General features: G+C 37.1%; 1 protein-coding gene across 49 annotated transcripts in view; it reads right to left on the reverse strand.

The window, feature by feature from the left end:
* RIMS1 (regulating synaptic membrane exocytosis 1) overlaps nucleotides 1–16,057 on the reverse strand; it is a 537,571-nt gene that overhangs the window by 73,122 nt on the left and 448,392 nt on the right. For 28 of the 49 annotated variants that reach the window (XM_051854559.2, XM_051854558.2, XM_051854580.2 and 25 more), the window contains one exon: nucleotides 2,281–2,516. The exons of 10 other annotated variants lie outside the window; for them this stretch is intronic. In XM_051854559.2, the coding sequence (XP_051710519.2) occupies nucleotides 2,281–2,516 (236 nt within the window). The remainder of the gene's footprint in view (nucleotides 1–2,280; nucleotides 2,517–16,057) is intronic. 11 more of the 49 variants (XM_051854581.2, XM_051854575.2, XM_051854572.2 and 8 more) reach the window with 2 other exon arrangements.

The raw sequence follows: 16,057 nt of genomic DNA on the forward strand, positions 1-16,057 counted from the left end.
AAATTGAGAGATGTAGAAATACCAAGTTTGTTTAAAGTGGGACACCCAAGTAGAATTTTTTCTGAGGAAATTAAAAATTAAGGACTATTTCTTGAGTGAGAAGAATCTGGAAACACAGGTTGGATTTCATATGAAGAAGTTGGAGCAATAAAAAAATTAGAATTCTTAGGATAACAAAGTGTGAATTTTGGTGAAAACTCTACAGGAGCAACACAATATAATCATTGTGGAAGAAAACAATCACTAGTGGAAGATACAAGAGGTAGAAAATCACCCTATGCATTAAAGAGGAATGATAACTAAGGACTGTCAACATTTGTCATTTACCCAGAAAAATTAAAACTACAGCATCTAAGGATAGATTATCCAATGAAAGGTAAAATAATGAAGTAGAAAGAGACATAAAATTTTACACCTGAAAAGTTCATAGGAAGAAATCTAGTTTAACCCACCATTATACATAATTATTATAGTCAACTGAGTCCTAAGAGAAGTCGAAGTACATTTGTGGAGTCACTTGGGGCAGAACTACTTTTCTACCATAGCTTTATAATCCAGTGTCCTTTTTGCACCTGTACATTGCAACTTCTTCTCTAAAAGTAGGGTATTCTCTAGAAGTTATTAACAATGAACTTCTGAAAACTTAGATATTATTTTAAAGTCAACACATGATTAAAACCAGGAAAAAATTTAAATTAACAAATGAAGGGGCTGAGTGTTTCCACAATAATCATTAGAATTTATTATTTTCAAAGCTATGTTACAAGTACAGCTCTTCTATGCTATCCGTTATTGTAATAAAAACTTCATTCTATTCTACTACTGCATTAGAGAGAGGCCCCTAACCAGAGGGAAAGCAAAGGTGGGGGGGATGGGGAGATGAAGATAAACCATCTCATAAACCTCCAACTTCTCACATAGGAAACTAAACATCAAAGAACATTCCCACTTATTCTAATTGGTGAAGTATTATGGAGTCTAGTCATCAATACCTTCTCTACACCCCATACCATAAAAGAACAGTTACATCAAAACAAATATCCAAGAATACTACCATAAGGAAAAAAAAAAAAAACAGTAAGTGAGTGAAAATGCCACCTACTACTACAAAGAAATCTGATCCTAAGAGAGACAAATTATTTTCCTTCACAGCAAAATGCTCAAATTATGTGATGGCAAAGAGGCAGATCTATCTCAGGAATGCTAGCCAATGTAGGTTTATTTTAATCTCATGTTTTTAAGACAAAACTGTTCAGATAAATAGCTGTATGCACCAGTTCAATTTCTGAATGGCTCAAAATTTCCTACTTGTAATATGTTTGTCAATACTCATATATCTAGCAGAATGTATAACTGAAAACAGTGCTTTCCAGAATACTGAGTGAGCTATAAAAAGCAACTTATGAAAGCTTTTTGGTAAAAGGAAATTTTATGATAACAAAATCTTGCTTTTAAGGAATAGAAAATGGAACCAATGGTTATAAGCAGAGAAACAAGTGCTGACAATTTAAATAGATTCAATATTTCACTTACCTTGGTTTCACACAGCTTTGGAATTATCTAATGTCTGATCAAATATTATATTATGTAATTTTCAGTAGTGTTCTATTTACTTTTACAATACAAAAGTAGCCACTCTCCTTTCTGCATATATATATATATATATATACTCATACCCATCCCTTTAGTATATAAAGCTTTTAAGATTTATGAAAAAAATATTTGAAACACAAACTTGTATTAAAGCATCATTCTTTGTATGAATCCACTGACCCATTTTTCTAAAGTAAAAAACCACTGCTGAGTCTTTACTTGAAATTATAACGAGTACAATTCAATTATCATATTCACACAGTAGCCTGAAGACTATATTTTAAGTTGCACAACTGACCTTATTTTATATAAAAAAGAAATAACCATTGCCTAAAGTATGAATGATTGATCATGGAACATTTTGAAAAGGAGAATCCTGTTGCTTTCACATATGTAAGTCAATTTGGAAGTCTAATATTTCTTTGCATTTCCTTGCATATGTTATCATTTTTGGTTTATAGGAAAATAACTGACCACTTTACAGTTAAACAAATAATTCCTTAAGCAAGCTGCACACAAAAAACACATGAGTACATTTAACAGATTTTTAGAGACAGAAAAATAAATTTTCTTTGTGAAGAATAATCAAATACATGCTATAATCCCCTTACAAGCCATAGCATGATGATAAACTCTTGTCTCTCCAGCAAAACCTTAAGATGTCTAAGTTGAATTCACTTCACTCACCTGTTTGGCTGAGTTGGGATGTACTTCTACTCCTTCGAGATACTATGGCAACCACTTTGGCACTGAGGCTGGATCTCCGTTTCTTTCCACCTGCTCCAACTGTACCCACGGCTGTGTCTGACTGGCTGCCATCATTATGCTCCAGTGTGTACATCTCTCCGCTTACACTGGTGCTCTTCGTGATGGCTCTTCCTGAAGTCCCCATCCGTCTGCCTTGCATTTTGGGGGTAAATGAACTATATTTACAAAGTAAAAACATATATGCATCCATAAATTACAGGTCAGCATAACTGAAATTCTAAATCTAATTTATTTTGAAATAATCCAGGCCATTTTTTTAGGGGAAAAGATCAATTGAGTAGTAGTGCTACTGCTGCACACATGTGAAAATCACATCACCAACACCTGGCCGTGATATTTACTAGGCACAGCTTAAATCAATGCCATTGCCACAGAGAGTCGCATGAAAAACTATTCCTTTAATTTATGTGTGCCTCAAATCTCTAAGATGTATCTCAAGAGCAGTGTTTTAGAAAGCTTTCCAGGGTCTCCAGCAGCATGAGGTTGTCTCCAAGCCTTCCTTTTCTATTTTGCACTGGTTATGATTCTGATAGTTTATATCAGCATGCACCCATGCATCACTAAATTTGCTACAATACCCTTCTCCTTGATGAATGAATTATATGTAGTAAAAAAGTGATCTACCCCCATACAGAAGGTCTTTGATATGATCTACCTGTAAACATCAAGGGAAAAAAAAAAGCAATTTTTTTCTTTGATCATCCCTTTTCCACCAGCTTGGCTTTTTGCTCAAAAATCTCCCTAAGCAGTAATCTAGACATCCTCTCCTATGCTTTTCTGAACAATTTTTAATCAGGATCTCTCCCTACCACTTCCCTAAAATTAACTGCTTTTAACAAAGTCACCAATGAGTTCATGCAGCAAAATCCTGTCACTTCTAAATCCTTGCCTTTGGACCTCCCAACATGTCATGCGTTTGAAGAATCATTTGATTCTCTTGGATTTAAAATGCTTTATTCACACAATTTTCCTTTATTGGCAGGATCTTGATCTTCTTTCATCACTAAATGTTTGAGATCTTCAGTGCCCAGCCCTTTAACCTATATTCTTCCATATGAAAATATTAACCTAGATGTCTCACCTGGTCTCAAGCTGTACATCCTGCTTAACACTCTGCAGATTCCAATTGTTTTTCTTCACTTTGTACTAAGCTCTGAACTCCAAATGAATATATCTAGCTGTCATCTGACACACCTGGCCTGGGTATGTCCAATAAGGCTCTAAAATTTAAAGTACTCAACCCATTAATCTTCCATTTGACATCAACTCAATCTTAGAGTACATGACTGCTTCAGAGAAAGAATAAAGAGCTCTAACTTGGATTCAAGACCAATGATACCTACTTTTTTTTTAAAAAAAAGGTGTCTTAACTTTTAGTGCCATGGTTGAGCATTACCTAACATGCCCACGTAAGGGTCATTTGGCTGCATGGGAAATGTAAGATTTTGACTTACTATTTACATTTTACAGCTCTGTGAGACTAGATGTTAATTTGAAGAAAACTGATAAATGGCAAATGATTATTATCTACTAGAGAGAATAACCCAACAGGCCATGGCTTTATAGACCTAAAACATTATCCGGTTTTGAGATTAGGTAATCTTCTTCTTTTTTCTTTTTTCTTTTTTTTTTTTTTTTTTTTGCCTAATGACTAAACATGTATATGAGTGCATATAATACATGAGTTTCTCAGAATATCCTGGGAATCAGCTTATGATCCTTTTGGTTTTTGCTATAATGACTTAATTAAAATGATAGTTGGATTTCAAGAATCACATTCTCATAGTCTCAGAAATCTCACCAAAGATGTCCAGATGCTTCCCCACTTGCGCCAATTAAGCTGTGTTGGCTAAGCCAAGTAGGGCACTTCATGGGCTTGCACACGAAGATGCCTTTGCCTGGCTTCTAGAGTTAATCCCAGGAGGCTTCAGAACAGTCTTCTGTTTTTGTTTCTTTTTTCTTTCACTACCTTCCATGCGTATTTTGTTTTTGTTTTGATTGTTTCTGGTGCTGGTTTCTGCAAAAGTCAGCGCTAATTTTTCTGTGCTTGTGACTAAAAACACATTCTAAAGTGGGGGAAGCAATGGCAGGGAATATACCTCTGGTAAAATATGTTGGATGGCAGCCATCAAAGATATATTGAATCCTGGGTGGCAGATGACAAAAAATCTGGTTTGTTAGTTTTTCTGCATGTCTGTTTGCGTGCTACTAAAAGTTTACAATGATAAAATGTCTTGTGCATACGGAAAGCAGAACAGCCTTTCAAAGTCTGGGTTCAGTCCATGTAATTTTAGCCCTATTGGTGAATGGTAAAATTGGAGTTACTAGTTCTCTTTATTAAAATGTAGTCTTTTCTTTTCTTTTTAAAGAGGCCCTGACCCCAGGCCAGCACTGAGGACAGGCTCTGGGCCTCAGTCCCCTATCCTTTTTTTTTTTTTTTTTTGGACAGGCAGAGTTAGTGAGAGAGAGAGAAACAGAGAGAAAGGTCTTCCTTCCTGGCCGATCCGAAGCCAGGGGCCAGGTGTTTATCCTGGTCTCCCATGCAGGTGCAGGGCCCAAGTACCTGGGCCATCCTCCACTGCCTTCCTGGGCCACAGCAGAGAGCTGGACTGGAAGAGGAGCAACCAGGACAAAATCTGACGCCCCAACTGGAACTAGAACCCGGGGTGCTGGCGCCATAGGCAGAGGATTAGCCTATTGAGCCACGGCGCCGGCTGAAATGTAGTCTTTTCAATTGATGATACAATTCTTTTACTTTGTGTTTGCTGTAGAGATGATATTTGGTACCAAAGGTTCTCAAATTAATAAATCTCCCATTTTAGCAATCTATACAAATTAGCACATGTTTATACAATCCTAATAGAGTTAAATAAACATTTCCAGGGACTAAAGAAACTAAACCAGTGCTTTGAATATGCTAGTCTTTTAAGAAAAATCCATTTTCAAGAAACTGATAAAAACTCAGGAAAACCTTAAAAGAGGAATCTAAACCTATAAAGTGAATCCTTGGAGATGTCAAAGTGGTTTGATAATTTTGACCTAAAAACAGCTTATGAAAACCACAAGTGGATTCCATTTTACATGCACTATTATGGAAATAATAAAAAAGAGATATTAACAAGAATCTGGAGAAACTGGAATCCTCAACATTGTTGGTGGAAATAGAAAAAGACACAGCAGCTTTGGAAAACATTTTGGCAGTTAAGTTAAATATAGTTAAGAACTACCACATGAGAAGAAATTCAATTAAAAAGTTAAAGATAGCGCTAGCATATTATTCAGCAATACCATTCTTTGGTATTGTGAATGTTATCAAAATAAGAATAAAGTCATTGTTGCCAAGCCCTTTAAATATGTGTGTGTGGAGTGCGGGGGAGAGAGAAGCATTTATGAAGGAGGACATATCATGTATGTATCCCTGATAGTAAGAACTACTCACAGAACCACAACCTTCCACAAAGGCTACTTGAAACTTACACAAAGAATACTTCTTTGGGGTTATCTGCAAAGCATCTGTTCAATTTTGGACTGGTGCCACTCTTGTGGCATTATTAATACTTGTGGTAAAGAATTTATTTCAAAGTAACTTATGCAATTTCAAAGTATCTTATGTAACACTACTCATTTAACATTTAAAAATGTTCTCTTGCCTCAAACTCTTCAAATATGCTCATGGTTTACAATGGCAAGTGTATTTCCAATGCAATGCTCTGATATTCCCAAATAAAGATCACTATTCTTCAGAGACACTTTTTGTCTGATTTTACTTAAATTGACCTTTTACACTCAAGATAAATGAAGACTTTTCTATATGAACACATACATGGCTGTTTATATCAATCTTATTAATTAGTCAAAACTATAAACTCAAATACTCATCAACTCTTAAATGGATAATCAAAATGTTGTACACACACACAATGTGAAATTATCAACCACAAAAAGGAATGAAATACCAAATGATGATGTAAAATAGATGAAATTGAAAACATTCTATGATATGTGAAAGAAGTGAGATACAAAAGCCTGTATACTGTATGATTCCATTTAAATGATCTTATTAGTCAAATCCAAAGAAAGACAGTGCAGACTTGTGTTATCCTAGTACTGAGTGGCTAAAGAGAGGGGACTGAGATGACTGCAGTGGGTACAAGTATCTGGGTATGATGAGATATTCTGGCATTACATAGTGATGATGATTATATAACTTTATAAATGCCCTAAAAATTAATTGTTCACATTAAAATAGTAAATTTTGCAGCATATGAATATTTCAAATAAAAAACTAGAGTTTTACATATGTTTCCACACTGTATCAGCATGAAATCTTATTATTTTTTAAGATTTAGGTTGGTTTTTGCATGGAGATATTAACTAATATGGAATTTCCAAATTTCCTATCCTGGTTTTACTTAATAGATAAGGTAACAATTCTTCCCATACGTTTAAAATTCTGAAAATGTAAAAAGATATAACTAAATTGAACTATAGGTCTGAAAAAAACTCTTGATATAAACATTAAGTTGTAGTGTTAGCATAAACATACTCCTACCTGATTAATCATTAGACCTAGCATTAATAATAAATTTGATTAATCCATAAAAATATTTGAATAATGGATAATTTCTAAGTAAGTTAGATTACAAAATCTTGGTTAATCACCAGAGAAATATATATGCATATATATGTACTTTTAAAATATTTAGTTATTTGAAAGCCAGAGATAGAGAGAGAGAAGGGAGGAGAGAGAGAGAGAATGAATGAATGAATGAATCTTTCATCCACTGGTTCAGTTCCCAAATGGCTGCAATAGCTGGGGGCTACCCAGGTGGACGTCAGGAGCCAGGACCTTCTTCTGGGTCTCCTATGTGGGTCTAGGGGCCCATGGACTTGGGCCATCTTCTGCTGCTTTCCAGGTGCATTAGCAGGGGGCTGGAACTGAAGTAGAGCAGCTGGGACTCGAACCGGTGCCCATAAGGGATTCTGGAACTGCAGGCGGAGGCTTAACCTATACTGCAGTGCTGGCCTTCCAATTTTTATGTCATAGAGTGGCTTTATCTTTGGATGGTAAAGTTTATCTTCATTTTTGCAAAAATTTTACGATTAAGTCCAAGAGAGTCTGTGAGTGTATGATGTTTCATTATATATGCTGTGTAACTTGCTGGTCTCCTAACTTGCCTACACCCCAGTGAATTACGTACCCTGTTATGCTTGACTATTTAGCTCCAAATTTGCTCTATAAAACAGAAACTTAGGTTAAAAGTTGTATTTAATATGGGTGACCCTTTTCTTTGTGAAAGGCAGAGAGAGCAAGAGGGAGAGTGAGAAAGGGAGAGAGGGAGAGAAAGAGAGAATCTTCCACGTGCACTTGTTAGTTCACTCCGCAGATGCCTGCAGCCAGGAGACCTGGGCTAGGCCAAAGCCAGGGGCCTAAACTTAATCAAGTTTCCCACGTGGGTGGCAGGAACCAAATTACTTGAGCCAGTGTCTGCTGCCTCCCAGAGTATGCATTAAAAGAAAGCTGAAGTTAGGAGCAGATCCAGAACTAGAAACCAGGTACTTTATTATGGGATGCAGGTATCCTGAGTGAAATCTTACCTATATGCCAAAATTTCTGCCCCAAAGATGCAATTTTATTCATCAAAGAAAAACTGGCAATTGTTTCTTACTGTAAATGCCTGAATATAAATGATGATCCTAAAAGACAGAAGTTGGGTGTATATATTAAACTGTAGGAAGTTTGAGGAGAAGTGAATTTTTTAGTTTACTATAGCTGCAAATAATAAGTCTAAGGAGCAACAAAATTATAACTGATAAGCTCCAATCTAATGGAGATCCTCATATTATAAGAAAGATGTCTGAATCCTTTACTAGGTATTATATTAACGCAATATTAGAATTTTGTTTTCTGTTGGAATGACTAATTGAACTTAGAGTTAATCAGGAATGGTAAGACAAATATTAAGGGCAAGAGTTGTACTTCATATGCAGAACCAACAGTTAAAAAGCCTACAAGTGAAACTGCTTAGGTATTTCTTCTATGGCTTAGAGGATCTTAGAACCGCAAATAGGGAAGAAGGTAATACTTGAATTTTTTTTTTTTTTTTTTTTTTTTTTTTTTTTTTTTTTTTTTTGACAGGCAGAGTGGACAGTGAGAGAGAGAGACAGAGAGAGAAAGGTCTTCCTTTTGCCGTTGGTTCACCCTCCAATGGCCGCCACTGCAGCCGGCGCACCGCGCTGATCCTGGCAGGAGCCAGGAGCCAGGTGCTTTTCCTGGTCTCCCATGGGGTGCAGGGCCCAAGCACCTGGGCCATCCTCCACTGCACTCCCTGGCCATAGCAGAGAGCTGGCCTGGAAGAGGGGCAACCGGGACAGAATCCGGCGCCCCAACCGGGACTAGAACCCGGTGTGCCGGCGCCGCAAGGTGGAGGATTAGCCTATTGAGCCACGGCGCCGGCTCGTAATACTTGAATTTTAGACATTTGGGGACTTCACATTGGTTGGTAGTAGAAGTGAAGGCTAGTAGTGATAACAGTTTGCTTCATGTTATAGATTACACACACAATTTGATATGATAATAATTAAGCATAAAAGATGCTATCAGTATTAAGACACATCCTGAGAGGATGTGGGGAAAAAGGGACACTAACCCACTGTTGGTGGGAATGCAAACTGGTTAAGCCACTATGGAAGTCAGTCTGGAGATTCCTCAGAAACCTGAAGATAACCCTACAATTCAACCCAGCCATCCCACTCCTTGGAATTTACCCAAAGGAAATTAAATTGGCAAACAAAAATGCTGGCTGCACATTAATGTTTATTGCAGCTCAATTCACAATAGCTAAGACCTGGAACCAACCCAAATCAACAGTAGTCCATCAACAGTAGACTGGATAAAGAAATTATGGGACATGTACTCTATTGAATACTATACAGCAGTCAAAAACAATGAAACCCGGTCATTTGCAGCAAGATGGAGGAATTTGGAAAACATCATGCTGAGTGAATTAAGCCACTCCCAAAGGGACAAATATCGTATGTTCTCCCTGATTGGCGACAACTAACTGAGCACCAAAGGGGAAACTTGTTGAAGTGAAATGGACACTATGAGAAACAGTGACTTGATCAGCTCTTGTCTTGACTGTTGATGTACAATGTAACACTTTATCCATTTTAGTATTTTTTTTTTGTTCTAGTACTATTGGTTGAACTCTGTAATTAACACACAATTATTCTTAGGTGCTTAAATTTTAACTGAAAAGTGATCCCTGTTAGGAATTTGGAAAGCATTATGCTGAGTGAAATAAGCCAGTCCCAAAGGGACAAATACCATATGTTCTCCCTGATCGGTGACAACTAACTGAGCACCAAAAAGGAAAGCTGTTAAAGTGAAATGAACACTATGAGAAACGGTGACTTGATCAGCCCTTGCCCGGACTGCTGATGAACAACTTAATGCGTTATCCCTCTTAGTATTCTTTTGTTTGTTCTACTTAATACTTTTGGTGAATACTGTAATCAATACAGTTATTCTCAAGTGTTGAAACTTAACTGAAAAGTGATCACTGTTAAATATAAGAGTGGGAATAAGAGAGGGAAGAGATGTGCAATTCGGGACATGCTCACGCTGACTTACCTCAAACGGTAGAGTTAGAAACATACCAGGGGACTCCAGTTCAATCCCATCAAGGTGACATGTACCAATGCCATCTCACTAGTCCCAGTGTTCAATTTCTGTTCACAATTGATCATAATGATAGCACTAAGAGCCAAAGGGAACACATAAACAAGACTAGTGTCTGCAAATACTAGCTGATAGAAGAAAAAAGGGAGAGAACGATCCAACATGGGAAGTGAGATACACAGCAGACACATAGAATGGCAGATGTCCTAAACAGAACTCTGGCCTCAGAATCAGCCCTTAAGGCACGTGGATCTGGCTGAAAAGCCCATGAGAGTATTACAGGCATGGAAAGCCAAAATACTCTGGCAAAAAAAAAAAAAAAAAAAAAAAAAAAAAAAAAAAAAAAACCTAAATGAAAGATCTCTGCGAGTGAGATCCCAGTGAAAAGAACAGGTCAACAAAGAAGGAGGTACCTTTCTCTGAAGGGAGGAGAGAACTTCCACTTTGACTATGACCTTGTCTAAATATGATCAGAGTCGGTGAACTCAAAAGGCTTCCATAGCCTTGGCAACTCATGACTAGAGCCTAGGGTGATTACTGATGCCATAAACAAGAGTGTCAATTTGTTAAGTCTACAACAGGAGTCACTGTGCACTTCCTCCTCATGTAGGATCTCTGTCCTTAATGTGCTATACATTGTGATTTAATGCTATAATTAGTACTGAAACAGTATTTTTCACTTTGTGTTTCTATGTGGGTGCAAACTGTTGAAATCTTTACTTAATATATGCTAAACTGATCTTCTGTATATAAAGAGAATTGAAAATGAACCTTGATGTGAATGGAAGGGGGGAGGGAGAGGGAAAGGGGAGGGTTGCGGGTGGGAGGGATGTTATGGGGGGGAGCCATTGTAATCCATAAGCTGTACTTTGGAAATTTATATTCATTAAATAAAAGTTAAAAAAAAAAGACATCCTCACTTTATATAATTTCTAAGAAAAAAAAAAGCTTCTAAGTTGCCTGTCACAAGCTATTAACTCTAATATATGTGCTGAATTCATGGATGGTAAAATACAAATAAGAACTGTACATTTCAGGACAAATTAAATTATGAAAATAGACAATTGAGTAACCTACTTCAAATATGACTTTTTTAGGAAAAATGATAAAGTTAAAACACTATGAGCTCCCTTGGCAAAACATAGACCAAAATATCTTTTTGTTAGCTACAGATATGCAAGTGAGGGACCATACAAGATAATCAAATCTGCACCATTAGTTGCCATACTTTGGATGTTATTCTAATGTAGAATGGCTGGCACAAAGCTTCATAATAGGATAACAACATATGGGTCTAAAAGATCTTGGTTCTTACTTTTAAATTAATGGCAACTTTAATTTAAAACAGTTATGATCTATCCATCCATCTATCTATCTATCTATCTATTTATCTAAAACCAAAGAAACCCTGAAATCTGTCAAGACTCCATGTTAAGTCTAAGAAGGGACAATATAGGGCATATTAGTAAACACAGAAGGCTATAAATTCACATAAGGCCACAATCCTATTTACAGAAATGTTAAAAGTTAACACAAATTTTTTGAGTCCAACATATAAACTTGGATCAATATACAAGTTACTAATTACAAGTAGCAGACATGAACAAGAACATGCTGATCAACATTACCAAGACATTCCCAAGCATCTATCTCATAACATCCAGTGGTTAAAATACAGTAAACTACTGACTGATAACCAAGATGCATCAAATATTTCTAAAGGTGCCCAGAAGACCTGTTTTGATACTAAACATCAATGAAAAATGAGGACTGCACTAAAATTAGAGCTCTATCTATACTCAATCCCTTCAAAGAAGTCAGACATTCAGAAGTAATGGCCACTCAGTATGTTTTTGACTCTCATTCCTAAACATATAAACGTGGTGCTTTAACAAGAAGTTATAAGTAATCTTCAATATTGAGCTTTTATATACATTTTGCTAGCTTATTCTTGGATTTATTTCTAGGTATTTAATATTTTATTATATTGAAGATATTTTCTAAGTTTCATTTCCTAAAGTTGCTAGTGCATAAGAATGCAACTGCTTTTTGTATGTTGACCTTGTATCTAGTGACTTTGGTAAATCCATTTACTAATTCTAGTAGTTGTATGGTAGGTTCTTTTGGATTTCATATATGCATTATCATATAACTATAAATTTTGACAGTTTCTTTCAGTTCCAAACTTAATAGCTTTCATTTTTTTAAATCTTGCTGTACTGTCATACTGCCAGGTCCAACACTGGCTTAGACCTTGGTCCTGCAGAAGTTGTAAGAATGGCCTCAGTGAACTCAGTGTGGAAGTGTTCAGAGTTACAGTAAGTATGATGCTTGTTGTATGGTTACTTTAAATGACTTTTACCATATTAAGAAAACTCTTGATTTGCTAAGATTTTTAAAAATCCTAAGTGACTGTTGAATTTTATCAAGTGTTTTGTCGCCTGTATCTATAGAGATGAACATATGATTTTTCTATAATTTGCATGTATGAAACAAAATCAGAATAATTTTGTTCATGTTTCTTTTTCTCTCCCTCTTTCCTGTCCTTCTTTATCTATCTATCTATCTATCTACCTACCAAACTCGTCTATCTGTAAATCTTTTATCATGTTATCTATCCACTTGATCTACCTGGATTCAATTCACTAAAATTTTTTCTGCAGTCTCCTTGTCTATTTTATGAGTTTTGGCCTATTTATCATGTCTTGTAGTGTGCTTAGCAAATTCATCAGGGATAGCCTCACAGAAAGAGTTTGGGGGCTGGCACTATGTAGAAGGTTAAGCCTCTGCCTGCAGTGCTGGCATCCCATATGGGCATCAATTCAAGATCTACTTCTGAGCAAGCTCCCTGATAATGTGCCTGGGAAAGCAGTGAAGAATGGCCCAAGTACTTTGGTCCCTGCACCTACATGGGAGAACCAAAAGAAGCTCCTGTCCTGGCTCAGCCTGGCCCAACCCCAGCCATTGTGATCGTCTGAAGGGTGAACCAGTGGATGGGAGATTCTTTTCTTCTCACTACCTCTGCCTTTCAAGTAAATAAATAAATCTTTAAAAAAAAAAGGAGTTTGGAAGTGTTTTTCCTTTTGATTCTCTGGAACAATCTGTGTAAGACTGATAGTATTTATTCTTTAAATATTTGGAATAATTTGTTAGTGAATCCACTTGGGTCATGAACTCTCTATGTGGACAGGTTTAAGACAATTACTGAATCGTTTTTGAAAATAAAGACAGGAGGCTGGCGCTGCGGCTCAATAGGCTAATCCTCCACCTGCAGCACTGGCACACCGGGTTCTAGTCCCCGTCGGGGCACCGGATTCTGTCCCGGTTGATCCTCTTCCTGTCCAGCTCCCTGCTGTGGCCTGGGAGTGCAGTGGAGGATGGCCCAAGTGCTTGGGCCCTGCACCTGCATGGGAGACCAGGAGAAGCACCTGGCTCCTGGCTTCGGATAAGCACAGTGCACCGGCTGCAGCGGCCATTGGGGGGTTAACCAACGGAAAAGGAAGACGTTTCTCTCTGTCTCTCTCTCTCTCACTATCCACCCTGCCTGTCCAAAGAAAAAAGAAAAAAGAAAATAAAGACAGGACTCTTGAGATTTTAAAGTCCATTCTTAAGCCACTTTTAGTAAGCTGTACTTTTCAAGGTATTTGTATATATTTCATCTAAGTTAGGGTTAGATAAATTTTTTCCGTCAAGGACCAGATAATAAATATTCTAGGGTTTGTTGGGCCAGACTATCTCTGTTGCTACTGCTTCACTTTTCTGTTTCAATGAAAAAAAGTCACGGACAGTATATATGTCAATGGGCATAGATAATGATGTGAAAAATCTTTATTCACAAAATAGGCATTGGACTAGGTTTTAGCTATAGTTTGCATTTAGTTAATTTACCTTTGCTGCCATTACTGGTATAGCTGGAGTCAAGTCTAACACTAGCTATTTATTTTTCATCGTCCCATCTGTTAGTTCCTTTTATATTCTTTTTTGCCTAACTAGATTGATTAGGTATTTTTATTATTCCTGATTTGCTCTACTATTAGTGTCTGAGCTGTGCAATCTTTTACTAGTCTATTCATGTCCACTCTGAAGATTAAAATATGCACCATGACTTATTAAAATATTCCATGAATTAGAAACTTCACCACTTTGTTGCAATAACTGCAACAGCTTAATTCCACTTACTACCCTCATACCTTTCATCCAGGAAGTTTACATATTTTTATTTTTAGATAGGCTTTAACTAACACAAAATATTGTGTTAACATTATTAATTCTTCCCAGGGTTTTTCATTCTTTACTCAAGTTTAGTGTGGAGACAGTTTTCTCCAACGTAAAGAACTTCTATTAGTATTGTTTTCAGTTCAGGTCTGATGGTCATGGGTTTTCTTAGTTGTTTTCTCTGTGTATCTCTCTACCCATCAATGAATTCACTAACATTTTTTGGAAACGTATTTTTGTTTGGTAATACTTACTAAGCATAAAATTGTAGGTTAGAAGCTTCTTTTTTTATTATTTTATTTTTTTGACAGGCAGAGTTAGACAGTGAGAGAGAGAGAGACAGAGAGAAAGGTCTTCATTTTTCCCTTGGCTCACCCCCCAAGGGGCCGCTCCGGCTGGCGCATTGCGGCTGGCGTGCTGCACTGATCCGAAGCCAGGAGCCAGGTGCTTCCTCCTGGTCTCCCATGCGGGTGCAGGGCCCAAGGACCTGAGCCATCCTCCACTGCACTCCCGGGCCACAGCAGAGAGCTGGACTGGAAAAGGAGCAACTGGGGCAGAATCCGGCGCCCCGACCGGGACTAGAACCTGGGGTGCTGGCGCTGCAGGTGAAGGATTAGCCTAGTGAGCCACGGTGCTGGCCTACTCATGTGTTTTTAATCTAAGTACAGTTATACACACATACACACAGAGTAAAATAAAAGCTGGTGTAAAATATTCAATTAACAGAAAACGAGAAAATAATCTCCTACATCATATATATGAACTATAAAATTGTATAAATGAGTCACAAATGATAGTCCTAAAATTAAAGCTGAGAACACACCAATGCTTTCCTAATATACTCGCTGTTTTAGTTTACCAAGGAAGAAAGATGACAACCAATTATTTTGGATGACTCCAATAACCAAAAATCTTTCCACTGAATATAAGAAACTAGCAAACAAAACCTTTGGAGAATCCATCAAAGTCTATTGTTTCTTGGTTCTCTATACTGCACATATTGTATGTATTAAATCAACAGACTATAATTAATCTCCATTTGATTAGCCAATCTGATTTAAGGCAGTCCAGATGAAATCAAGGTAACCATATGCTAAAATGAATAAAGAAAAATAGCTAGGGAACACATCATGCTGAGTGAAATAAGCCAGTCCCAAAGGGACAAATATCATATGTTCTCCCTGATGGTGACAACTGACCGAGCACCAAAAAGGAAACCTGGTGAAGTGAAATGGACACTATGACAAACAGTGACTTGATCAGCCCTAGTCCAGACTGTTGATGAACAACTTAATACTTTATCCCTTTTAGTATTTTTTGTCCTACTTAATACTATTGGTTGAACTCTGTAATTAACACACAATTATTCTTAGGTGTTTAAATTTAACTGAAAAGTGATCTCTGTTAAATATAAGAGTGGGAATAAGAGAGGGAGGAGATACACAATTTGGGACATGCTCAATCTGACTTGCCCCAAACGGTAGAGTTAGAAAAGCGCCAGGGGATTCCAATTCAATCCCATCAAGGTGGCATGTACCAATGCCATCTCACTAGTCTAAGTAATCAGTTTCAGTTCACAATTGATCATAATGATAGGATTAAGAGTCAAAGAGATCACATAAAGAAGACTAGTGTCTGCTAATACTATCTGATAGAATTAAGAAGGAGAGAATGATCCAACATGGGAAGTGGGATACACAGCAGGCTCATAGAATGGCAGATGCCCTAAATAGCACTCTGGCCTCAGAATCAGCCCTTAAGGCATTCGGATCCGGCTGAAGAGCCCATGAGAGTATT

This window comes from Oryctolagus cuniculus, chromosome 5 (assembly GCF_964237555.1).
Source record: "Oryctolagus cuniculus chromosome 5, mOryCun1.1, whole genome shotgun sequence".
Classification (NCBI taxonomy): Eukaryota; Metazoa; Chordata; class Mammalia; order Lagomorpha; family Leporidae; genus Oryctolagus; species Oryctolagus cuniculus.